General features: G+C 37.2%; 1 protein-coding gene across 2 annotated transcripts; it reads right to left on the reverse strand.

Moving 5' to 3' along the window:
* DNAI3 (dynein axonemal intermediate chain 3) lies at positions 1-26,913 on the reverse strand. 2 transcript variants are annotated; one of them, XM_064719682.1, is made up of 23 exons: positions 26,879-26,913; positions 21,281-21,365; positions 21,000-21,038; positions 18,222-18,403; positions 17,593-17,697; positions 16,625-16,762; positions 15,064-15,263; positions 14,701-14,817; positions 13,855-14,039; positions 12,837-12,958; positions 12,646-12,735; positions 12,088-12,201; positions 10,564-10,695; positions 8,616-8,689; positions 7,069-7,219; positions 6,233-6,320; positions 5,459-5,589; positions 4,042-4,105; positions 3,546-3,676; positions 2,686-2,890; positions 2,194-2,282; positions 820-953; positions 1-230 (listed from the first exon to the last, which is right to left on the reverse strand). In XM_064719682.1, the coding sequence occupies exons 2-23, from the start codon at positions 21,348-21,350 to the stop codon at positions 224-226; spliced, it is 2,568 nt and encodes an 855-aa protein (XP_064575752.1). In that variant the 5' UTR covers positions 21,351-21,365; positions 26,879-26,913; the 3' UTR covers positions 1-223. The 2 variants fall into 2 exon arrangements, with proteins under 2 accessions (XP_064575752.1, XP_064575750.1); XM_064719680.1 differs by having other exon boundaries at positions 2,194-2,285.
* Between the last annotated feature and the right edge of the window lie 83 nt (positions 26,914-26,996).

A 26,996-nucleotide genomic window follows, 5' to 3' on the forward strand; every position in this document is an offset into this window, starting at 1 on the left:
TCTTGCTGCAAGATTCTTTATTTCCAAAGCTAAACACATTCTGCTGAAATAGAGGTCTTTCAATAAGAAGCTTGCTGGTTTTAAGGGGGATAATGGGCTCTAAGCATCCAGTGAGGAAAGTATTTCTTGTTTCTAAATCCATTACTATCTGCTTCTCCAGCTCTAGAAACACAGTATAATGTGCATTTTCTTGATTCTCCATCTCTTCTTCTCTTTTCTGTAGTCATAATCTGAAAGCAAAGAAACAAACCAGGCAATAATGCACTGTTAAGCTTTGAAACTGTATGTGACCCCATTGCTTTCCAGTGGATTGTGCCAGTGCTGTCACAAATTAATGAAAATAGGCATCACCATGGGCTACATCAATCAACCAGAGAAATGGCAGTTTAGTTATTATGACAGTTTAGTTATTTAGTATTAAACCATTTACCAAAAAATGGATAAGCAAAATTTGTATGTAAAGAAGGGAAGGCTGGAATCCATCCTTGCTTGAAGGAGCAGTAGGGAAGTTTATAGGGAAGTTGACAAAATGTAATTCTTTGACCAAGCAACTGGTGTAAAATGAAAAGCAAATGTATAGTTGTTAAATGTCCATAGGCTCTAATGCTCTTGCAGGGGCGTTCATTTGAGCAAGAAATGCACCACATGAAATGGGACCATCTTTTCCATTCTTAAGAACCATAGATATGAAATAAAGAGCTGCTAAACAATTCTGATTATGCCCATCCTGATTTTTTGTGGAAAATCCTGTCTAGCAATACAGGTGCATTTTAAAGATAAAAAGAAATATAGAACATTTTAATTCCAAATGTAACATACTGTTTTCTGTCTCTCTGTCTCCAGTTCAATTTCATTTCTGTTTTGGCTTGAAACTTTTGATACTCTTCAAACTCCTCTTCACAGTGCTTCAGATATTTGACTTCTCTTTTGAAGTAATCGAGTACTTTGGCCTGCTGTAAACACAGTGACAAACAAAGGTCACTACGTGCTGAAAGACACAGATGTCTTGCTGATGATCTGAATGGTATTCATATTTTATCCAAATTGGAAATAGAGATATATCTATTTATGCCAGTAGTTTGCAGAAAAACAATACAAAGATGTGACGAACTTCACGCACAAAGAAACCATCAACTACCATACTTTGGTAGTACGTTTTGCATTTATTTTATCTGGGATTCTGTGGTTTACTCTTTATTAGTCTCTTCAACAGCCTAGTGTTTTTCAGTGAATACTTCAGTTACAATGAACAAAATCTAAATATTAGTGGCTGTTCTTTGGTTGATAATGCTGCACCCTAAAGAGTTTGGTTCCAAAGCACAGGTAATCTGTGCAGAAGCAATGTGTTTCCTCAGATCACTCAGCTCCTGCCTTGCTTTGGAGAAGTTGTTTTTACTAAAATGAAGCTGCTGATGAGATGTTTTATTGCTGCCTACTGCATCTCTGTGCATGGCAAACCTTTATGGGATGTTTATAAACTATTTAAGAGCCTGCATAAACATTACACTGCAGGAGAATGGGAAGATGGTTTTGTGGTGTAAGAGTAACAGGCTAGGCAGGAGGCAAGACTGCTAGACTGACACACTAGCTGGATCTTTGTCTGGGAGGTGGAGGAAAAGAAAAACTGAAAACTATGTAGAAAAAAAAGGGAAATTAAAACTGCTTGCATTGTTCCCATGGCCTTTTGGTACAGATGGTCCTTATTTCAAGAGCGTGAATGAGTGGGAATGTTAGTAACAGCTTTCAAAATGTGCTTTCACTGAACCAGAACCAGATATAAAGATATGTAAATTGAATGTCCAAATTATAAGGAAAAAAAAGTTAACACAAATGTGGACAAGAAGGTGTAAAGAAAAAAGGAATTCAGTATATATACATTGCTATGCACTCTAAAGCATTGTTTTACTGCATGAAAGGTGTCATTTTATGGATGTGACAAAAATGCTGGCCTCTTAATTGTGTTTTCATGTAGCCAGGTTGGAACAGTGGAATTCTGCCACCTATCACTGAGATTTCCTTTAGCTGACTCTTATCTAAGCTCTGTACAAAGCCAGCTTGTCTACAGGTGATCTTTGGAGAATATGGATGTACTGATCTCAAATTAATTGCCATTATCTGAAGATGCAGGCTTATTTCTGTTTTGGAGTTTTCAGGATAATGTGTCAAAGAGATTTAATAAAAATTCTTACTAACCTCATTACTTGGAGGTTGACATAATGTTTGACAGATTTCCAAAATGTGCAGAACTCCAAGATTGTCAGAAACAGCCAGAAAATGCTGCTCTGCTGAAAGATATTTGACAAAAAAAGTATAAACAATCCAAATTCCAACAGCAACGTGAACCTCCACCCAAAGACAAGCTATGGACAGTTCTTGTTTTTTTTCTGGTCTTTTTAGTTTGTTGTTCATTGCAGCAAAAAAACCAACCTTCTTGCTCTGTTATTTCATTAATACCTTTCAAGTTTTTCTTTTAAAATAATTTTTTAAAAAATGAAATATTTTTAGTTGCCTTTATGCCATGATAGTACACTTAGAACTGAAGTATCCATTTTTGTAGGTACAGTATTTAATTTGTGGAAGTATGCACTTATATAAGATCATTTGTAGTAAGATTTGTGTAATTCAGAGTCATGAGCCATTTTGCAAACAGTGCAGCACAATAAAGCACAATCACCACCCACATACCTGAGGCAATGGAGGGGCTGATGCAAGTGATGATTGATTTGGAGATGTTCTGGAAATGAGATGGCTCATGAGTTTTCTTCAGTAAGTCCCAAATATCTATACTTCCATTGTCTCTGCCAAGGAAGAAAACTCCTGGTCTTGTTAAGGACCATTGTCCTGCAGTGTATCTTCCTGCAGAGCAGCTTGACTGAAGGATTGGTCCATTCTTAATTTTTTTTGTAAGACAAAAGATAGACCAGACAATTAAACAGTACTATCAAGTCACTATTTCAGATCTTCTGTCTTGGAAAATGCTCACCATTTAAATGGTCCCATTACAAAAATTATATCAATGGCAAAATTCCTGCTACCTGCTGCAGATATAAAGGATTGTGAGGAAATAAAAACCCTGGTATCTCACTTCCAGTCTCTTCAGGTAATCTGTCTGTCTGCTGTTAAAACCTGTGGTCCAGAGATTTTTTCAGGTGCAGGTAACCTGGGCTCCTGCATGAGACCCTTTAAAAACCCCCATGTTTCTTTGTTTTCATGTGCTGAAATAACCTTGTCCTAAAATACAACTTCTTCAGATTTGTTCAGCAGGCATTTCCCTAGCAGAAGAAATTAATAGTTGGTAAGCTATGCCTTTTACAAGGTTGGAATTTAAGAAAGTCACTTCACTTTTTCTGTAAAAGGCAAGTCTACTGAGCTCTATCTAAAATAGTTTTCTGATGTGAAGATGGAAAGCTTCTTTTATATCTGTTTGAAGATATGAAGCTTCATGACTTACATGTTTCTGAAAATACAGTCTCTGAGCCTGTTATAGCAGGACTATACTCTTGTACACCTATCACAAAAGTTACAGCTGTGTTAAAGTAACTTACTGTAACTCCTTCTTTCCAAATGGCAAACCTCTGGCCTCCAATGCTTAGAAAGATGTCTTTAAAAAATGGAGATTTCTGGAGAGTGTTGATAGTTTCGGTGTGGAGGGAGTATTTCTGGGAGTGCTTCTGACCTATTGGAGGAAAAAGGCAGTTGCTTGTTACTAGTGCCTTAGGGATCAAGAAACAAGAGTGCAGGACCTACCACAGCCCTGGCAGATATCAGCCTCTTTTTTTTTTTTAACTCACAAGGTACAGGAATTGCATTTGCCACAAATCTAGTTACTTCCATGATTTGTGCCAATATCTTGGTACTATTTTCTCATGCCAGCTAAAGTGCTTGCACTTTTGAGGGTGTACTGTTAAATCCAGGTGTTATCAGTGAGAGAGACTATTAGAGCTATGAGCAAGAACCTTAAAAAGATGAAGTATAGACACAAATATTTTCAAGTTAGTAATATATTAAGGCTTAAACAAATATTGAGAAGCTTGAACTTACTAACTGGTTTTGCTGTATTAGCATCAATTTTCTTTTTCCATTCAGAATAAACAACTTCTCCATCCTGTAATGTCAAAAAATCAAGCAAATGCTAATGTTAGAGCTTGGTGGCTTATTTCAAAGTGACTTGTTTTTAAGCTGAGACTTTTCTTAATTATAAACATTGATGCCAAGATGATTTTTTGCTTTTTCTTTTATATACTTTTTATATAACTTTTATGTATCTTCAGTATTCTTAGCATGCAGACTTGTAATTCCTTAAGTCTAATAATTTAGCACAGTCCTAGTGTTCTGTTAGGCCAGGAGAGCAAACATCCTAAAGGCCTTGTAGTAGGAGGCTGGAAAACCCTACACTATCCTGGGAAACCAAGGTCCTGTCTAGAACATATCCTGTAAACTGGAGATTTGGCCCATCCAGGGAGAATTCCCATGAGGTGGGGGAATCTCATGCCATTCATCCAGGCCTCCCATTGGGGATAAGCTAATTTGGAAGGTCTATAAATTGTATACAAGATCTGTTGTGTGTGTGCATTGGGTCATATCCCACCTTGGCAAAGTGGTGCACCAGTAATGAACCTTATTACATACTGAGGTAAAAACCCCTTATCCCTTAACCTTGTCTGGCTCTCCACTTTTAATACCAGGGAAAGGCATCACCATCATTAAATATGATCTGAGTAAATGAGAACCTGAATTTCAGCCAGTGACTGAAAACACAATATAGTTTTGCATCACCATTTTTCAGTTATGTATTGCCAAAACAGCTTTACTTGCCGTGATGAATGTAGGCGGTCCTTTCTGCAGAATCAGGTGTTTGCTTTTGGTAGTTCATACTTTGCTCCAGTATTTGGGGAAAAGCTGACTGGAAGCAAAAAGGAGTCTAATTTTCATTTCCATGTGAACTCAGAACTGGGAAAACCCCATGAATTTTAGTAGCATAGGGTAGGTAGCAGGTTATGAATAGTTGGAATTTCCAAATGGGAAATTAAGTTGGGGAGCAAACTGTAGAATAAATGTTTTCACATGACATGTGGGGAGACACTATAAAAATTACTAATCTTATGTGTTCTGGAATAAGGAAATACTCTTTGGATCCTAATAGGTGGTTAAGCTCAACATATTTTGGAAATGTCTTCTAATTCTGCTCTTAAAGTAAGGGTTCATAATCTACTGAATATTGGAGATTTATTATTTTTAAGCATGTAGCTAACAGTATTAATAATGTATTAATTAATAATATAATATTAATAATGTATAAAGTGGAAGTAAAAGGTGGCATGTTCAGAGACATCCTTTTAGTTATACCTGAAGAAAACATGCAAGTCCATACATTTGTGAAAACTCTGTTATTTAACTCTTCAGTCTTTCAGACATCTTGGATTAATATTTTCATTGATAATACATTATTTTCACTTACTTCTTTTCCAACAAAAAAGTCTGTGGATATATTCTCTAGCAGTTCCAGATTTCTGCTTGAAGAAACACTCATCTCTGCACATGTGCTCTCTTTGGCAGATCCTCTTAGTGCGCTCCGAGGTCTTACCCTCCCTGGGAAATGACAGTGGCATCTTTTTGTTACACACTGGAAAGGTAGTTTGTGGATAAGGGGAATTTCAAGAAGAGATATGAAGAAAGACTGCAGAGTAAAGCAGCAGTTCTGTAGGTTTACTGTTTCCTGGTGGAGTCTCCCCATTGCTGCAACTCTGAAGTCAGTGCTTCTTATACCCAGGCAATGCTCAGGGTGTTGCACCATCCTGTTCTGTGCCAGTTTTACACAGCACCAGTGTCTCTGTGGGAGCTGCCCTTACTCATCACCCATAGCTGCCACAGCCAGGAGCTAACATCTCTGCTCCAGGGAATGGATTATGTTTCTAAAAATAGGTTTCTGTAATGGCTGAAAAGGACGTATTGTTTCAGGGATAAAGAGATTGGGTGAGGGATTTGCATAGGCTTTTAAGTGAAGCTGGATAGAGTCACTGTGTATATGGAATTGCTCACTTTGGATTTTTACATGTACATATCTTCGTAGTCAGTACAAGTAGGTGACACACTGAATACCACTATACTTAAGAAATCTTCTCCAAATGTGTTTAGCTATACAGTATTTTGTTGCTCAGCTTTAATTATGTCTATACTGAAATACAAGCTTATTAAAAACACTTTTCTCTGTTAGGTGTAATAAAAATGTTACCTGGGGGTTTGAAACGATACTGCAGTTTCCTGAAACTGATTCTCGTGGGACCATACTCTGTGTCGTTATCCCTTTCACGCAGATTGATCTGCTCAGGAAGAAGTGCATTTGCTAAACCATTTTGTCACATCTTTGAGGTACAAGTCTAAATTACTTTCTGCTGTAATGGAACAGAACTTTGCAGTGTGTTTGTAATACTCCACAATCAGTATTTGCTGCCTCACGTACAAACATGGAAAAAATGGTGTTTGTGTTACCTCCTTCCTGTAAGAATTTTGCTTTTTTCTAGCAAAAAAGCCCAAACAACCCAACTTTCTGCTTGTTCAAAAACTGTATCAGCTGCAGGTATTCTGAGCAGCACAGATCAGCATGTCTAAAATTATAACTTCTTTTTCTTACCTAACATTGTTTCCATCCTCACTTTTTACTTCCACAACCTGCTATGACTGTTTTTATGAGACTGAATGTTGGTTTGTTGGTAATTATGGTTCTGCTGATCATGACCATGGTTGCACTATTTGGAACCCACTGAAACAGACAGTAGAGCATCTGAAAAGGTTGACAGGAATTTACAGTATTTACACAACTACTTTTGCACCTACTGCAGTTTTTTAGAAGCAGTCATGCTGTTTCTCATGAATTAGCTTTTCCAAATGTATTTTATTGAAGTTTCAAAGGAATGTTGAAGTATTTAATTTCATAATCAGAAAGAAAATCACAAGGAAGTCACAATTTGCTGGAAAAAATAGAGTTGGGAAGCAAAATATGTTCCTATGGAGTTCTGGCCATATCTACAGTTTGGCTCAATCCCTGTGTTTTGTATTTGTGGACACTACCTTTATGAGAGGTTTCCAGGAGAGATCTAAATCCTCATCAGTGTCATCATATGCACCAGGGGGCATCTGAGATCTTTTCTCCTCCTTTATTTTCGCAGATAAAAATTCTTCACGACGTTCCGTGGATGGAATATCCCAAAATAATATTGAGCTGCAAAATAATTGTATAATGTATATTTTAGAGTGTTTTGGTTTGCAGCTACATGCAATTTTCCTTACATTTTAAAGCTCGAGGTTTTTTTAACCTATTATCTTCAAGCCTTATATAACAGTAGAGACTGAAAGTCAGACGAAGGCTAGATAATTAATTGCTTCTTTTGCAAATGATGAAATATATTTCTTCTTTCCCACATTCATCAGTTAATTATACCAAAGCAGTTAGTTAGTATTCATACAGTTTGCTTATGGACAGTTATTGGGTGAACTTACTGGCACTGCCTGGGTGAAATTCCTGAAGGCTGTAGCAGGTAATTTAGTAACTCAAACTGAAGTTCAGTACCAGTTTTTGAGTACCAATTAATTTGCTGATGTTCAAGGCAAATGGTCCCACTCATATTTGTCATCTCATAGGACTCTTCAGCCCTCTGATTGTTCCTTTTGTTCTACTCTGGACATTCACTCACAGCTTTGATATAGCCAATGAAACTTTCCTCATTGCTGATATCTCTTTCCCTTTTCTAACAGGAGTTGCTCAGGGACATGTGCTCTTCAACTATGACATTCCAGTGACTTCCCTGTTCCTAACTTCAAATACCTTCAATTTGGAATCCTGGTGTGTGAGTAGTTAAAATAATTTCTTTTATGTGTATTACTTATATTACACTGCAAACTTATTAAGAACTGCATTTGTAATCTTGCTTCTCATTTAATTCTTCAAAGTCTTCTCTGTTATTTGATTAGGAAAAATAACTTAGCATCATTATAAAATTTTGCTCTCTCCCTGACACTCCCTTTGATGTAACTAACAAATATATGATTGAGCCCACCCATGCAGCCTTGAAGCCTTAAGCCTTCTGACATCATGAAAGGTAAACATTTATTTCCACTTTTTGCATTCTGCCTCCCTTGCTAGTCTTTCATACAGAATAATAATATAACTATCATGACTATTTTGTCCACAAAAGAGGAGATTCACAAAGAGTAATTCTGCTAGCTAAGTCTCCAAATTGATATATAATTTAAGTATTTCTGTAGAAATAAGCCTTGGAGTCTTTTAACTGCTTGTTGTGCATGTCATACAAACAAATATAAGTGTGGGGATGTGGCTTTCCAGGCTAATGTGTGTGATCAACACTCTTCTGAAGGGGGTACACACAATATAAGCATATATATGCAAGGGTTTTCAGTTAATAAACTCTTAATGCCTTTACTGTAAAGGGTTTAACTGGGCAAGAATGCAAAGTGCTTGTCTTCTGCATACAGAATTTCAGCCACTCAGGATTTGCTGATAGGAATCAAGAAATGTGCCAGTTAAATTATGGATTATGCCTCATAAAGCTTTTCAAAGGAAACTGGAAGATTTCTTGTAGAGTATGTATTGTACATACCAATCAGGGGAGCAGGTTACAAGCTGCAGTTTTTTTTCATCTTTATTTTCAGAAGTTCCACCCTTTTGGTTTTCCTGAAAATAACGGTAATAATTATTACAGGGGAAGAAGATGATGAAAGACAAAAATCACACTCTTATATGAAAGTACTTCAACACATAAAACAGGCTACTAGAAATTAAGTCACTGTTTCTGCTTGGCTAAGGTTTGGAAATCAGGGCTCATTAATTTGCAGTTATAAAGTCAAGGTATTTTACAAATATACTTCAAGTGAACTGATACCAGCTTTGCTTGCTTCACACCTAAAATTCTAAATGAACTTAGCAGGATAAATACTTACCTCTTTAATTTGCCATGTTTGTAACTTCTATTATGCAGTTTAACCAAAGAGCCAGTAATTGAGAAATTTATCTCCAACAGTTCAGTGTAGTGGGAGTGATGTGTCTTTGCCAAGTTTATACCATGGGTCATCTATCTTAAATTATCACTTGGCTAGACCTCACTGTGGGATTGTAGTGGTGCCCTCAAATGTTAATTATTAATAGTTTAGTTTTTGTGTGTGGGGTTCTGCAAGTTTTATACTATTTATCATTTACCAAGTAGTTATTGGTTTATAGCAAATGAATTTTAATTACCCAGGAAAATAAATGAAAGGTGTCAGAGGTAACAAGGGATTATAGGCTAATCAAATCTACCTTCCAGTATATAAAACCAAACATAATTTGGGAAAAATTGTACTTACCAAGTATGTAGCAAAATTTCGGCTTTTTTTTTAAACCAAATTAGGCTTAAAAATCAGTTTGTCTATCTGGAATCACAATGGTAGTAATGCAGGCAGGCAAAGCTGAATTAGATTCTGGATATAACTTAGAATACTTTTTCATTAATATGTAATTATAAAACTGCTGATTTCAGGAACTGTGCCATAAAAGCTGCTGTGTTGTGCAAAGGCTGACACATATTCCATGTTTATATAACAAAAGTATGTCCCAGTAATGTTGCTAAATACTGGCAAAGTGACTCCTTTGTCAGTGTTATTTATTAAGCATGGGTCTCCTGTATCTGTTATCCCAGATGAAGACAAAAACAGCCTTCTGAGCCTAAAGTTTGACTAAAAAACCCCACCCAAACAACAAAAACCACAACAATGTTCTGCTATCCAATCCCTTTCTTCATGCTTTACATCTGGTACCAGTTAGTATCCATGACTATTACTGTATAAAATAATAACGAACAGAGGGATCAGCTGACATTTGATGATATGTGTGTCCCCCTTTTCTCACTTTTCTGGAAATGCCACTAAGGATTGTAGTGTCTGTGAAGTCTTAAATTTTTTTTCAAAAATGTATTGATATATAATTTCCAAAACCTTTTAAAGATTTCAGTCTTCTTCTTCTTCTTGGCTTTCCACTGTCATTAATTTGCATTTGACTACATTTGCATTTCAAATGAATTTAGCACCATTTGCAATACTTTGATAGTAAATCAGTACCCAGTGTTCCTATAGACCATAAGCACTTTGATGCTTTAAAACTATAATGGAAAAAGTAAGGTGACTACAATAATGCCATTCTTGGGTATCCAGATATTTAGGTAATTGAAGTTATTGCCTGGAATTCTTAGTGACAGGCTAGGTTGCTCATAGTAGAAATTCAATGCATTTTAAATATGGAAAGCTTACTATAGTTTTGAATTATGCTTGTCTGTAAAGTTATGGAAATTTTTTCCAGTATTAGTAGATTCATATCAGACTGAGAGCACAGCACAGTTGTAAAGCACAATGAACACAACAAGAGGCACCAGATTATTAGTATTTACTAAATGCAGTGAGAAATAATGAATACAAATATTTAACTCTTTAGTATTTCCTCTTGAGTTTACATTAGGAATTCTGAGGTAGTAGATTAGAGAAGCAATAAAAAGAAGAGAAATGAATTTTTAAACTCACCTCAACATTACATGGTAGCCATTGTACATCTGTTACTGGCTGTGTATGACAATATGGTGTGGGAGAGGCTGCACAGTTTCTCACTAGAGTTGGCTCTGTGCTACTGTACTGGGCTTGCTTCTTAGGTGATGGCTAGAAATGTTTTAAGAAAAGATATCTTAGTGCGTTTTCAAAATAAAATAGAGCAAAGAATAAAAGGTTACTTTGCATTCTGTTAACGCTTTTTCATATATTTCAGATCAGTTTATAGCACTTTTTAGGGGTCCAATACCTTCCATTTGAGGAAAAAAAAAGGAAAGTCTCAAAAAAGGCCTTTGGATATAAAGCTCTAAAAAGATTTCCAACATGCCTCCACACATATGCAGACATCATTAATGTCTCCTCTCCTCTTGGGGCTTTCTTCTGCTTATCCTCCTTACTGTCTTTTTCTACTGAAATCATTTTCTCAACTTCCAAGCTACCTTTTCTATGTTCATAAACATCTAGAATACTTTCAGTATTGTTTTCAGTAGAAACAATATCTGTGTTTGACAGGCTTTTTAAGGTTAGAGTGGAGGGTATATTGGTGCCCATTGAAGAACAGACTCACTAAAACATAAGTTGCACAAAATGCAGTAAACCTTTTAAGCTGTACTAATCAGGTAGAAATTATACCATGTTAATTGTGATAAAGGTTTGATTCCATGAACTCATCTTCTCCTTTCTAGTGTCTCATTGCAAAGATTATCTACTACCCTGTTTTGAGTCAGGATACCCTTGCCTGTTTTTTCTCCACAGACATACAGATACACTGCAATATACTTATAACAGAAGCATTTAACATATTAATAGCTGTTATCTTGATTTCATAGAATCACAGAATGTTAAGGGGTTGGAGTGGACCTTAAAGATCATCTAGTCCTAGCCCCCAGCCATGAACAGGGACATATCCCACTAGACCAGGTTTTTCAAGGCCTTTTCCAACCTGGCTTTGAACACTGTCAGGGTTGGGGCATCCACAGCCTCCCTGGGCAACCTATCCCAGTGTCTCACCACCCTCACAAAGCAAACAATTTCTTCTGAATATCTAACCTAAATTTCTTCTCTTTTAATTTTTACCCATTACTCATTGTCCTGTCACTACAGTTGCACGCCAAGAGTCCTTCTCTGGCTTCCCTCTAGATTCCCTTCAGATCCTGGAAAGTTGTTGTGAGCCCTTCATGCAACCTTCTCCAGGCTGAAGAGCCCCAACTTTCCCAGCTTGTCTTTGTAGAGGAGGTGCTCCAGTGCTCTTATCAACTGTGTGGCCCTTCTCTGGACTTGCTCCTACAGTTCCATGTCCTCCTTGTGTTGGGGGCACCAGAGCTGGATGCAGTGCTCTGGGTGGGATCTCACCAGAGCAGAGTTTGGGCCAGAATCCCTTCCCTTGTCCTGCTGGCCACACTGCTTTGGATGCAGCCCAGGATCCAGCTGGTGTTCTGTGTGCCAGGGCTCACTGCTGGGGAACCCCTGTGCACCATACCCACCCATCAGCACCAGAGTTACCTCAGTCACCACTGCTGCACTTGGCTCACCCTCTGCAGAATCAGTGACTTCCTCAACAACAGGCTTTGTGCTTTCCAGCCTTTCTTCGTGTTTAGAAATATCCCACAATACAACCTACAATGATAAATTAGTATGTTACAAATTATATTTGTATATGTGTATTAATACAATGTGCATTAATACACTTTTTTTTTCAAATCATGGAGGTTTGGGGAAACAGAAGAAATTCACTTTCTGCACTAGAATTTATGAAGTCTTTAAAGTATTTTCTCTTCAGCTTGATGCAATCAGAAGAAAGGTTACATATGTCTCTAAAAACAAGTCTTTATGACTTGACCTATTTATCAGTACAACAAAGAAGCATTGTGTGGTAATGGCTCAGCTATGGAATAACCAGACATAGCTTCAGTCCAGGATAGGAGAGCTTCAGGACTCTGTGCCATCTGTTTTCTGTCTGTCACTGTGTTACTATGGATGTTGAGTACATCTCTTCACCCTTATTTTTATACTGGAAGAAAATACAGAAATATGCAATTTTATTTTTAAAGATTGAAAAACCTGTCCATCAACACAGCCACCAGCAATGAAATTTGGATTGCTTGGACTGAACTGAAAGCAGTAAATGTCTTCAGGAGCCTTCAACACCAACTAGAGAGAAGAAAAACAAGATAGTTGAGAAATAGTCACGCCATTTGTTTGTTCTCATGTTATTTAAATACTTGGCATATTTAAAAGTCATGATTAAATACCTGGAGGCAGGAAGGTTCAAATATACTCCAGAGAAGTATAACTGACTGTGGCAATGATTTATTAGAAGGGTTAACTTGTTCTTCATACGAAGGCTGCTCTCTTGCTGACAGTGCTATAATCCCTAATCAAAAGAGAAAATGAATTTTCTCAAAAGAGACAACTCAAGTTTCAACACATTGATAATTATCCTAAATGACTTATATTTATACCTTCTGAATACAGGGAAAAAAACCCACCAAGCAGGAAAGAAACCCCAAACAAACCAACCATGTATATTTCTTTTTTTTAGATCAGCTTTGAGGAGACTATTTTCGTTACTTAACGTTAGGTTATTTTAAAATGAGTCATAGAATCTATGCATCAGGATAAAACTCCTCTTATTTTGCTCATGCTCCTCAATGATGTAATAGTGCACCTGAAATGATGTGACAGACATGTAGACCTGGCCACCCACCATGAAAACAAATCTTTGTAACCCAATTCATTTTCTTATCCAGGCTGCAGTGTTGGCTAGTAGTATGCTGGGATCTGGGGCATTTTTATGGAACTTAACTGTGCCTTTGGGTCTGGCTGTGCAGAGCAGTAATGCACAGCAGGGAGCAGGAGTTGATATTTTGTGTGTCTTGTGATGCTCCCTGGCACTGGCAGAGCCGTGTCCCACTGTGGCTGTGACATTGCTCACCAGCATGAGCTGCTGTGAGAGCCAGGCATGGGCACAAGCACAGTGCTGTGCAGGGCCATCTGAAGAGTCTGGCACCACAACCCTGCTCAAATGAGCCTCACGGGGGGAAATTTCACTTACCTATAATCTCCACTTGTACATTAGGGTAAAGGACGTGGCATGGCCTATATGAATTCTACAAAGAATTTGTCTCATTTTTCATTTTGCCTCAAATTGGCAATACAAACAGGGATACTAAATCAGTTTTGATTTCTTTTTAAATTTAAAAGTTGATGATTTTATGAAAGATGCCTATTTTATAGCTGTCATATAGATCAGTACTATAACTGCATTACCATAAATGGTTGGATGCCAGCAAACACAGCTAATGGTTCTGTTCTTGAGATACTGCACATCTGTAAATGTTTGGTATTCTGTAAAATAGACATCTGGCTTGCCTTCTTCTTGGTCTTCTGCGAGGGCCTTCCAGTCATCAAAAAAAACATTCATAATTTCATTTTGCTGCAGTGCAATTTCCACTCTGTTTTGTGAAAAGAACAGTTAAGACTTCAATAATCCAGATGTGACTACTCAGTAGTAGAATTACAAATATTTCTGTAAAGAGGTAGCTTCTGTTTTTCACAAAATTATGGTCACATTAGTTTAAAAATCAAGCGTGAATTCCTCAGTGCTGTATCACTGCAAGGAAACAATCTTCTGTTTAAACAGAAATAGCTACTGTATCAAGAATTTAGCTTAATTCTTTGTGGGCCAAGAACAGACCAACTGTCCAATTCTTTGTGCAAAACATGTCATTAAGTAGGGCTTGTCCCACTTAATGGGACATGGCTAAGGGCATAACAGGGGTAGGACAGCACCTTTGCTCACTGCACAACCATCTGATGAGTGGGAAGTTTTGCAGTTTGTTTGAAAACATGTATCACTATTAACTTTAGCAGTTCTGATATCTATGTAAAGCAACATTCATATCTGTATAGCATAGACATCATGGTTATTTTCACATAAAGAAGTATTAAGTTATTGTTTGTTAATATTATAATAATAAAAAAGGAAAAAAGTATATAGAAACATAAAATAAAATTGGTATTTGACTAGACTAATGATCCATTCAGACAAGAGTACTTGCTTGTGTTCTGTATTATTTCAGGTAGTCTTCAAATGTACTGCTGCAATAATTTTACCTTAAACGTACTGCTGTAAGAAATTTTTTCAGCCTCCCAGATGACAGACTCTCTGCTTTTGCTTCATTTGACAACTGCCTTGGATAATACTGCGTGGATGCATTTTTTGGATAGGTCCTACCCAGTTGGAGTAAATTTGAATGTAAGTATAGAAAACATTTCAAAGACACAAACCTATGTAATGTGTAAAATTAAAATATATAGTTTTTCTAGACACTTAAAAAATATTTAAGAAAAAAGATGCAAACAGAACATCCAATTTTTTTCTATTAATCAGTTTATAACTAACTCCAGAATTTTAGTTGAGATAAGAAACAGTGCATAGCTTAATAAATCAGCTGATAAATGTTTACTCATGCTTACCATTTTGTCTGAGTAGTAGCTTCTCTTAGTTTTGGAACCATTTGCACCCCCACATCCCTTTCAAGCAGTTTAATACTGAAAGTATTGTCTTCATAGGCTGTGCATTCAGCATAGCTCTCTTTGTCATCTGCAGCATTCTTGTCAGTAAATGTAATGGGTGCACCAAACTGCCTGCGAACTCGAGAGATCTTGTACTTAATCTGCAAAAGATACATTTCCATAGCTGACAAGAGAAAGCTTTTGGAAAGCTCATTCTTTAAAATGGCTGCATTCATATAATGGTAGAATTAGTTCCCTTAACAATTTCTGCACTGAGTTTATTCATATTTCTGCATTTTGAAATTCTGAAGTGCTCTTATAAATAAACTACATATGTAATAGAAGACAGGTTTGTATTTGTAAAACTAGAAGTTGTAGCATTTTTGGATTACTGCTAGGAGGACAAGAGAATTACATTTTCTAATTCATCCGGTATCAAAACTGCACATTTAATTAATTGATTTCCAGAAAGCCTTATATAATACTGAATTAGGCTTCCAAGAGCTAATTTTCAGCTCTTCCCTTTTGGTGGAAGTTCAGAGGTGTTTCCTTATGTTGAGAAGGATGTGTCTTGACTTCTGCCCACAAAGAGAAGTAGGCACTTGATTTCAGGCAGTAGAGGGGTATTGCTTTGTCTTGGTTTCATATCCAGGTACTTTTCCCCAGCAACTCCCACAGAATTGGAAAAGAAAGTAAGCTAAAATACTTGTGAGTGGACCTTGCCAGTAATGCAGAATGCAGAATATGGAATTCTTGGACTGTGCATGTATTAAATTAAATGACTGTGAAATAGCTTTAGAGCAATCAGACATTATTTTAGGTGTATGCAAGATGTTCAGTTGCTGAGAACTATCAAAACTTAGCCAGTCTTCCCTGAAGAGGGACTTAGGTACCGAGTAAAAATCACTCATAAACAGTTAGATACTTGGAGATGCCCCACACATCACCAATTAGCTGACAGCTGTGAGTGGATCTAGTTTTTGGACATATAATCTCTCTCTCTCTCTCTCTATATATATATATACATATATGTATAATCTGTAGATGTAATTAATCAAATATGTAAAGTCAGCTTGTAATACCTATGGATACTTAAAGACTGTTGCATGTTACTTAAATGCCATTCATATACTAGAACTGTTCCCTGAGCTTCATGGAAACAGAGCAATGACTCCCATTGGCATCTGGCCACTTGGTAAATTGAGCAAAAAGTGGCAGAGCTGCCAGTGATCAAAGATGATCAGGACTTCTGACCTTAAACCTTCAAAAGTGGTTATGTCCAAGGTGGTGATACATGCCTAATTTGCAAGACTTAGAGAATAGAGTTCAAAATAAAAGTTTCTGCAGCACTTTCAGCTTTTGTTAAAAGTTTAGATATTTCTCTATTGCTCTCTGTTAGTTTTCTTGAAAAACCTCAAGAAAAACTAGGATTGCAGCTTCCAACTCCCTGACTTGTTGCTTTTTTAAAATAAACATAGGGGTTTTATATTTATTTCATTGACTAACATCTGTTGATTCTGACCTTTGTCTCCCTTTCTATAAGAGATTCTTCTTCAACTTCCTTTTCACTGCCAAGGGAAACCCAAGGTTTGCGGGGTTCTGGAGCTTCCTCTATGTTTTCTTCTTCTGTTTCTTCTTTTTCTTCTGCAGCTTCTAAAGACTGTGATATCAAATGGTAAGAAATGGTACTTTTTCAAAAAATTACTTACAGAGATGTAAGTATTAACTAGAAACCCAGGATTCAGTCTTAATCACACATTCTTTATTTTGTCTCAGAGCAGTGAGTCTGGGTATACTGTGCCCCTGGGCAGGGCTGGCTTAGGTCCTGTTCATTTGTGCATTAGAGTTTTCCTATAATATTTAATATTTAACTACTAAAGAGAGACTGTTGTCTTGAAAGCAAATTATTTTTTATAAAAAGAATTTATAGTGATTTTTTCCATTAGGCCCTCTAGCCTGGAACTGCATTTTACTTTTCTTAATTTTTTCTTCTCCTGATTCCCTGATGCTGGATGGCAAACTCATATTCAAAAATTATATAATCTTTCTATAAACATTCTCCTATGATGCATGTACAAGTTCTATTCATCTGGAGCTATTTAGAACTCAAGAACATTTTCATGATTTGAAGAATATATTAATAGATATTATGAAAAATAAGTATAATACTTCTTTGAAAACACTCTATATGTTTATTTTCTGTTACTTTTATGTCTGAGAAAACTGATTATTGGCAGAGAAAATGAATGCTTATGATAAAAATGTAGCAGTGGGGGTTCTACTGGCCCTCGGAAGTAAAATGCAAAAACTAAATTTAATCCTTCTCAGAATAAAATATATTTTTACAGTGATACACATATTTTTCCATTATCAGCTTAACCATTAGAGAAATACTGGGTGCTTAAGAATACTATTCTTGACATCTTTGTTTGAGACTAGATTCTAAAATATTTATAGATAGAACAATGCTCTGTTATACTTGGATTTTACCTTTAGAAAGTTTTCCTTGGCTTCTTCAGAAGCAACAATATAAAAGTTCTGTCCATACTGTGAGCTTGGATCAAAAACTACCAAGAGTTCTTCCCCTGGATATTCCTATTTTAATGAAAAAAATTAGTGGAAAATTGAAAACAAATAATACTCAAAATAAACATAAAGTTGTGACTGGAAAATTTAGTGTGTTAGGGTAATTTTGTATTCTTAGTGGAGAATTTAATGTGTCAATTGAAATGAATAGATGGGGGTTTATTTTGTAATAAAAATAAGTCTGGGACAAAACGAATCTTTTATACAGACAATTAAACAGAAAATAAACTGTTTTAATGATTCTCAATACATAGGCAATGAATTAGAGGAAGCCAAATGTGTGGAGCTCTGTCAGTTCACAGAATCAAAACTAATAGATGTTACTTTTAGCACATTTTCAATCTGAAGCTAGTAAAAAAAAATGCATGGCAAGCCATGAGAAACTTAGTCAACAATTGTCCATGACCTCTAGCACTCAGATATTACAGCATCAGTGTGTTTACACAGAGCCAAACAAGAAGAGACCCACTCTCCAAAAGAATGGACACTCTGAGAGCATAAGTCTTAAAGAGAGAATGAAATATGCTACATACTAGGATAACTTTTTTGAAAGGGAGGAAATCAGAAGATTTAGCTCTTGTTTTCAGGTCTTGAATTATGTCCTCTTTTTTAATACACTTGAAATTATTTTCTTCTGTGACATCTTCATCAGGTCGGCAATTAAAAATTTCTTGGGTCTTTTCAGTCAAAAGCAAAGGAAAGATTTCTGGGTGGCCTTTGAAAAAAAGCAAAATTACATGAGTGTTGTTTAAACATGCATGTATACTTTGATAAGTCTATGTCTTTACTGTTTCTAGCGTAATGCCTTTGAATCTCTCACCTATGCCTTTGAATCTCTCGGCTTTGTTTTTGGTATTTTGGAAGGCGTGAAATACAAATTATATTTACTTTATTAATCTTTGAAAATACTCTACCCAACATTTTGCACATAATGAATATGATTTCCCTGGTATGGGGAGCTTTTTTCTTTTGATGAACAGGTAATTAACAACTTCAGTGAAAAATCTTTAAGGGGTTGGTTTTAATATATTAAGGGCAAAACTGCATGGTCCTGACTTAAGAAAGCCTTTGAATAAATACCCTGTGGTCCTTCCTTATAGGGCAGCACCATATAAGCCAAATCTAGGTGAGGATGCTTTTCTGATTTTGGACTTTGATCTTGCTCCCACTGAGTTCAGAGTGCAGGAGAGACTATTTCTCACTAATCAAATGATACTAAAGCAAGCTCACTGAGATTAAAGTCAGATATTTATTTTCAGTTCTACTGGAGAATGTTGTTATGTTGTTTTCTACACACACGATGTCTGTTAGGTTCATTCATATTAACTCAGAATAAGATATTTCTTATCTTTGTGCTAGCATGGATATCTGCATAGGTTTGGGGGAGGCTGGATGCAGTTAGGTGACCTGTCAGCTGTGCTCTGCCAACACTCAGTCTGGGGATAGCATGCAGTGCTTCTCACTGTGTGTGCCAGCTGTGTGTGAGTAGGGCAATGTGTGTAATGCTGGCCTTTCTCACCTTACATCTTCTGTCTCAGCTGCATGGCAGCTCTAAGGGGCTAAGATCACTCTAGGCCCAGCCAGTAGATTCCTGCCCCTGAGACTCCTCCTTTGCTGCACTGCCCTGCTAGCAGACTCATGCTCTGTCTCAGCTGCCCAGTAAGAGCATTCCTCATGAAGGCCACTACATTTTTGCCTGGGCAGGTTAGGAGATGTTCATATTTTTGGTGAACTGGAAACTAAAAGACCTAGGGATGTGTATACTGTTTTACTGAACTGAAATGTGCTGGCTGTGATAATAGGTGATACTTCCTCTCTTTGTTTCAGTCTCTTAGTTTAAATCACTTAGTATTTTATCTTAATTCCCGGCACCTGTGGGGCTTTTCCTCTTTGTGCATGCCTTGAAGAGAAGTTGACATACCTCAAATGATGATTGTGACCAGCTGTGTCAGCATGTTTTGAGAAGTCATCTCTAATCTAAGCCAACAAGGACTCACAAAATGGTAAATCCTCCTTAATCTCTGCATAATCCTATCACATAATACATTATGTTTGATGAATCTGACATTTATCCTTTAAAATCTTTCAGTGCTGCTACTCCACTGCATCTGCTCTGCCGCAGTCATCACTAAAATTAATGGCATGCCTGATGTTTCTGGTGCATGCTACACTGTTCCAAGTATGGATTACTTAGTGTCCACTACTTATTTCATAGCACATACAATCTGTAGCATGCACAGGCCATTAGTTCACTCTCATCACAAACTGTAATCAATATTGCATGATTTTCCTTTTTGATATCTTGGAGATTTCCAGGATTTCTGTGTGGATGCCTCCAAAAAATACAGAATCATAGGGATGTTGATTGCAAAGACTTCCAAGTCATCTGGTCCAAACGCACTGTTGGTAACACCAGACCTCAAAAATCCCAGCCAGGAGTAATGTTTGGTTTAGACATTATTGTTTGTTAAAATAAGCTTTTATGGTGCTGTTCTTTAAATGCTGAATCATGTGTAAGCCTTGTGCACAAATGCTAATGCTGAAAAAATCCTTTTAAAGAGCTGTAGGTTTCATTGCCAAATGAAACAATACAAGCATGCATTAAAGTTAAGCAAGAATACAATGGGCATCACTACAAGAGGAAACAGAGTAATACAGATACTCTAAGTACATTTTTTTCAACACCCTATTGCTATAAACCCAAACTAAAAACAAAGAAATGATCAGAATTAAAATTATATCTTTCAGTCTAAAGAATTAAAATTCTATATTGCAGAATATAATTTTTAACAGAATCTATAATATAAGGAGCTGATACTGGAGTTCTTACATTAGAAATATTTTTATTGAATGCTCTTTTCCAGTAAAAAGTGAGTAACATCTGATCATAGGCTTCACATTGTTTTTCTATTTGTAAATTGTACCTGTATGATTTGTAACAGTCAGCAGCTCTTAGTGCTAGGAGATCTCCATAAAAGACCAAGAAAGTCTAAGGAAGAAGGAAAGAACACTTGCAGGCCTAAGGAGTGTGTGCACGGTGTTTAAATCTTGCACAGGCAGAGTTTGCTTACACCTGTGTTGTTTTCCTGCTTTCAGCACCAGTTTAGCTGTTAGAGCTCTAACCTTATTTGCCAGTAGGTGGAGGTACAATTCTCTCTTACTAACTATCTCCTGGAACACTGAAAGCACATTTTTAAAGTGGTACATTTTTTAAGTACCACTTTATTCTCTGCATTAGTAACACTGAAACTTCAAACTGCTTTGAGTATTCCAGAACTACTGCTTGAAAGCTCAGTCATCATAGCACTTACCTATACTGGCCATAGAAAGATCAACTTCATCTTGTTTACCTGAAATATAAGGACATGATGTTATCAGTGTTGGTTACAGAACTATGATGAGTAATTTTACTTCTCTCAGTTATTTATATAAAATAGCATATTCTAATTGATCTCATGTTTTTTTAATGCATGGGGCCAAAATAATTAAGGTAGATCTCATGTGAGCCCAGATTGCTGCTTGTTTCATTTTTGCTGTACCTTACCAAGATGTGTTTCTTTTTCCTTTTCATGATTCCTTAGCTTTGTTTTACCTTTTTGTTTCTTTGCTGCTGATTTTGAATCTTTCAAGGTGGTCTGGCTGGATTTGGCACTTTTTGACATTTTTTTCAGATTTCTCTAGAGAAAGATAAATATCATTAATAATTTTAAGTAGACAACAGAATGCACCATGTATGAGTGAAAATTTTGTCCATGACTTCATGTAGCTTATCATTATAATAATATTTTCATATGCAGTTAAAGGTATGTTTCATAGTTTTAAATCATAAGCTGTATTTTCATATCATGTGTAATAGATGGAAAAACTTCTTTTGCCCAGGGTGTTCAAAAATGAACACAGATTGTCCAAAATACTAGCAGGTTAAATGAGGATAGAGGTTTCCCTTACTGAAAGCTAAGGATCTGAGATAAAGTGGGAAGAGCAGTTATAAATGTTTGTCCCAATGTTTGTAAGTGTCAACCATTACCCAGCTGCACAAAGCATTTCTATTTGCAGTTTATTTTTCAGTGCAGCTCTGCAGAGGACAAACTCGGGAAGAAGATGTATGCCTGATTAAATGTAGCAACCACACAACAGGAGATGATATTGTATAGAAGGCTACTTGTGTTTCATTTGCTTCCTTCATCCCAATATCTGGAGAGAGGATTAGAACAGAAGGGCAGGAAAGACTCAGTTCCATGGCAAGAAGAAACGCGGTTCAGCCTCCCGCTGCTCGGGCTGGACAGCACCATCATGTGGGAGGTGCTCACATAGCAGCCGATGGAACAACTAAATCAGGCTGGCCCAAATCCTCTTAGCAGTGTTAAAATTGTTTGGTGTTACTATTGAAGAGCCAGAGGTGCTCAGATGGGATGAGGATAATGGGGCTCTCAATTTGCTTGTATCCTCCCTCTCCATGTTCACACTTTTAAGACTGTAAACTGACTGGGAGAGGAACCATTTTTTAAATATCTAGAGAGCACCTACAGTATTTGGTTGCTATTACAATTTTACCACTAATGAGAGGAAAGTAGATGCAGACAGGACAGAAAGAGATGGCACCTCCAGGAACGCTGGCATGACATAACTATTTCTGGTGATCTCTTACAGGAGCTACAGCCTGTCTGCCTGTGCACATGAACAGCACATTTACTGTCAAGATGCTTAAGGTGAAAAGGTGAGTTTATAAAATAAATGTTCTATCTTGACGGTTTCCTTATGAACAGCCTAAAACAAACATGCTGTGGCCTGTGCATTTGCAATTTCAGTGGCATACCCAGACTGAGAAACAGTGCTTTACTGTTTTGTAACACAGTTCTCAAATACTTCAGAAGCAAGCATATAATCTTAGCTTCTGATCTCAATTTTAGCACGGAGATGGCCACTGATGACAACATACAGGTCATGGATTATAGCCTGATGGAATAGCTGAGGTTTGGGATAAATGTTGGCCTCCCATGAACTCAAGGTAAGTTTCAGTGTTTGCTTTAATGTGAGCAGTTTGACACTCTTATAACAGTTATGCCTTTTTCTTTTTCACTGCAATCACAGTAGAAAAATATACTCTATAAATCCTCAAACTTTTTCCTGTGTCATACTGGATCGTGCAGATCACAGGAGGCAGGCTGCATCCATGGAATGTTAGTGTATTTTGTTTAATCTTTCTTGATTATGGAAAATGAGGTCCCCTTCATTAATCTGTCTGAAGAACAGTAGCAATTTAATCTTCTGCTTCTTCCAAAAAGCAATGATGATACCAATGCAAAGAAAATTAATGTTTCAGAATTCTGAAACTTTTGCTATGCGTGGGATGATGTTTTTAACCCCCACCTCTGCCCCCACAAAAATTAAATATAATTAATCTAAGGAGAAAGTTGGGACTTTGTTCTCCCTCCTTCTCACAGTATTTTTGTCAAGTACAGGAGTACAAGGAAACACTGTTAACATAGTTCTGTGTAAGGCAATATATTTTCATATATATATATATATATATACACATATTTTTAATATATTTTCATAGATATGTATAATCTTTCAAAGGAGTCTATACAATGTGCTTAGCTTATAGCTCTGAAACGCTCAGGCCCACCTCACTGAGAGCGCACATCAACTCAGATGGTCAAAAGAGACTAATTTTTCCTTATTTAAAAAGGAAAGCTGTGCAAAGCTGTTTCTTATCTAGCTTCTTGCATACTTTACATATAAAAATTGTGACCAATTTTTTAAATAGTTCTGTGACTATTCTAGTTTGAAATGAACATTTATGCTTCTGTGTAAAAGAGACAGCCCTCCAGGATCCCCGCCAGGAGGTGAGGGCAGCTGTTGTAGAAATTAGTTGAAGAACAATATAAACCATCTCATATATATTCCAGTCACAATGCCTTAATTCACCATTTCATAATTATGCACTGCAACAAGCATGGTTTGGAAATTCTGAGTGAGCTCCTCTGAGTATCCTAATCTCTCAGTCACATGAATGGAGGAAACACTGAGAAGGCTGACATAAGTCACACCCTATGTTTAGAAAAATAACTCGCAAATGAAAACATCCCTTTCCTTTCAAAGGATGTCAAGCATGTTTTTCCTATAAAAACAGTTAAAACTCTTGAAAATGGTGTCCCAGTACTCAGTTCCTCCTCCATCACTGGAAGGAGGAGGTACAGAGGTAGTTGCAGCAGCACAGAGAGCAGGGCCGTGGTGGTGAAGCTGGTGTCAGTGCCTGGTGCATGCATTTGCATTTGTTAATACAGAAGTGCCCTGTTTAAGGGCTGCAGATGAGCAGAGCAGCCAGTGGCACTGCTGGTGCTTCCCTCTGGCATGCTCAGGGCCTCCCAGCCAGAGAGCAGATAGGAAATTGCAGACTGCTTATCCTCCTGTGCAGCATCCCCAGAGCCCTATCACCCTGCCCCTGCCTCCTCCTGTGGCCATGTGAGTGGCAGTGCTCAGGAAACAGGGAAGGCCTGCAGGGAAAGCAAAGGCAGAGCTTCCAGAACTTTCTCTGGAAGCATTACCAGGCCCACAGCCTTGATGCAAAGTTGGTTTTTACACAGGAATATGGTAACCTCCAGGTGCTCCCTTCAGGAAACACACACACCAAACTTCCAAATATGTATTGGGGAGAAGCCTTTTATCTCTCCTCTTCCAAAAAAGGATAATAGAACAAAAGTCCCAATATGTAAGTTAAAAGCTACTATTTTCAGTAGTTACCTCTTAGTTTGGGGATTTGTTTTTTTCCCCTAAGTTTTTATACAAAATACTAAATGCTATCAAGAAAGCCATGAAAAAAATCATTTTATATTAGTGGACTGTCTAAAAATGTGACCAAAACAATTAATTTTTTAATCTATGGTTAGTTCCTATTCTCTTAGGGGTATTTCTATACTGCTTATTTAAAAAGGACTGGTCAAGGCACACACAAATGTATTATGCCTTTCCATTATGCTTATAAAAGTTCATGATTCCATGAATTAGAAGAGGTTGGAAACAACATTTAAATTAATATAATTTGAAAATTTTAAGAGTGCAAAATCTATATAAAAATATAGCTTTTGAAAATCAATTGTCATAAATATTGCCATGTATTTTATTTTTAGAAAGTAAGTAATATTATGTTTCATTAATTATGTTCAGTCTAGTTTTTCAGCAGTTTTTCAGTGGAGCACTTACATTATATAATTGCTAAAGTCTGGGTAAATATTTGACAACTTTGTTTGACATTTAATAGTCTAGATTGTTTACAGATGGCTCTAATATTTTGAACATTAGGCTTAAGAGGAAAAAATAAGATCAGAGTGTTCTCCTAATCATTTAATGTACTGAAACATTTACAGCTAAAAACAAATCCGTGAAGTTGCTAGGTTCTGCAAAAGGCAAAAACTAATTAGCTATCAGTTCTGCAAAAGATGCTGCCTGATTTTAGGACACAGAATGATTCATTAGTTGCCTAATTGAATGATTTAAGGTCAAGTTTGTGTGCATTACTATTTCAGAACTATAATTTACTATAATTTGGAATGACAGAAGAATTGGATGCATGTCCATTTTACAAAAGCACTAGTCCATTTTACAAAAGGATCAAAACCCTGTGCTAATTGCTTTTTTTGTTGCATCACTAACAAGCTAAAAACCACATTTCTGTTGGCAAACATTTAGGAACCTGTTAAAAATATAATTTTGAAAATAACTTTGTCTCTCCAGAAATTCACATGCAATGCTGCCTTTAATTAAATTTGTTCTATTTTGCTCTACACAAAGAGGAAATAATACAAAATTATTAAAAATCATTAATAGTCTTGTGCATATTTGAACTTACACAGCTTCACTGTATAAGTTGTAGGGAGTAAAGCTGAAGTTTTGGCAACTGCCAAATCATTTCAGCATATAAATAATTCAATTTGAATGTACCTGGTTTTGCACTTACAACTTTTCATTAAATCAGGCTTACTTGAACCCAATGTTGATTTTGTTATTTGATAGACACCAGTAAGTGTAGTTACAGTACCTGGGATGGTAAGTACAAAATGTGTAAAATTAGGTTAAGAATTAATAAGAAAGCCATAAGAGAACAAAATGGAAAACTTCATTAGAATGTTGGCTAATACTGTGTTCTGATTGTCTCCCTTCTTTTACTTGAAGCGAATTAGATTAAAATTGAAAAAGGTATAACAAGGATGACTGAAGACATAGAACATATTTTGTACTGGGAATAAACTAGGATTGTTTTTAGCCTGAAAATGGTGTGATAGAAGTCAGCGAAATCACGAGAGAGACAGAGAAAGTGACCAGGAGATGCTGATTCATGGTCCTAACACAAGATCGAGCTGGCATCACATGAGCTTGTGGATGTGGAACAAACAACTGGGAACAAACAACAGGACTGCAGAAGTGTTTCATTGCACAATAAGCGTGTGAATTTGAAAATATACTGCCTGTGGACAGGACAGCTGCCAGAAGAACACAATTTCACAATGTAACAGGCCACACTGACAGATGAAAAATTGAGCGCTACTAAAAATAATGACAATACATCTGGCTGTAGAAATTGAACCACAAATAAAAAAAAAAACAAAAACAAAAAGGGTGGAAAAAGTGGAAATATGGTTTTGCTATTATCTTACTCAGACAGAACTTCTGGTTTGAGCCAGTACAGCTGGTTAAGGTCATTAAAATATTGTAACAATTTGGTTGGTACTTAAAAAGTTACTAAGTATGACATAGAAAATGTCATAACATGGTGCTGCCAGGATCCAAACAGTAACATGTGCTGCACTGTCGGGACTTTTGAAACAGAAATGCTATATTGTAAAAATTTACATTAGATAAGACTTCTTTAAACAGAGGTAAGAAAAATGACCATCTCATCTATGAACTGTGAGCTGGGTCGCTGTGCAAGATCCCGTGTAGGGTGCGGGTTTGCGGAGTTTGCAGCAGCCGGGGTCTATGCGGGCCTGGCAGCGCTCGCAGCCCCAGCTCCCCTCAGGGCAGCGGGGAAGGCGCCACCTAGGGCCCGCTGGCCGAGCCGCGGGAAGGGGCGGCTGGGCCGCACCAGCGGATGTGCCCTGCCGGCTGCTGCCCGGTGCTCGGGGGTCGGGCACCTTTCAGCGCTGCCCCTGCCACAGGCCGGGTCCCCTCCGTGCCCTTTGTCCCCTACCTGCGCGGGAACCCTGAACTCGGCCCCGGCCCGGCGCGTCCCCGGCAGCGCGCGGTTGTCATGGGGACGGGCCAGCCGTGATTGACGGCTCGGACAGGCAATCAGCGCCCTGCTCTGC

This window comes from Zonotrichia leucophrys, chromosome 8 (genome assembly GCF_028769735.1).
Source record: "Zonotrichia leucophrys gambelii isolate GWCS_2022_RI chromosome 8, RI_Zleu_2.0, whole genome shotgun sequence".
Lineage (NCBI taxonomy): Eukaryota > Metazoa > Chordata > Aves > Passeriformes > Passerellidae > Zonotrichia > Zonotrichia leucophrys.

What these genes read in the sequence shown, in the direction of transcription:
- DNAI3 (XM_064719680.1), bottom strand. Translation starts at nt 21,350, where the DNA reads ATGTCAAAAAGTGCCAAATCCAGCCAGACCACCTTGAAAGATTCAAAA. An exon ending in CCTGGAAACCTCTCATAAAG is followed by an intron (nt 6,321 to 7,068) that starts GTAGTGTCCACA and finishes CTTCCTGAGCAG; the next exon opens with ATCAATCTGCGTGAAAGGGA. An exon ending in CAGCCCCTCCATTGCCTCAG is followed by an intron (nt 2,286 to 2,685) that starts GTATGTGGGTGG and finishes AATATCTTTCAG; the next exon opens with CAGAGCAGCATTTTCTGGCT.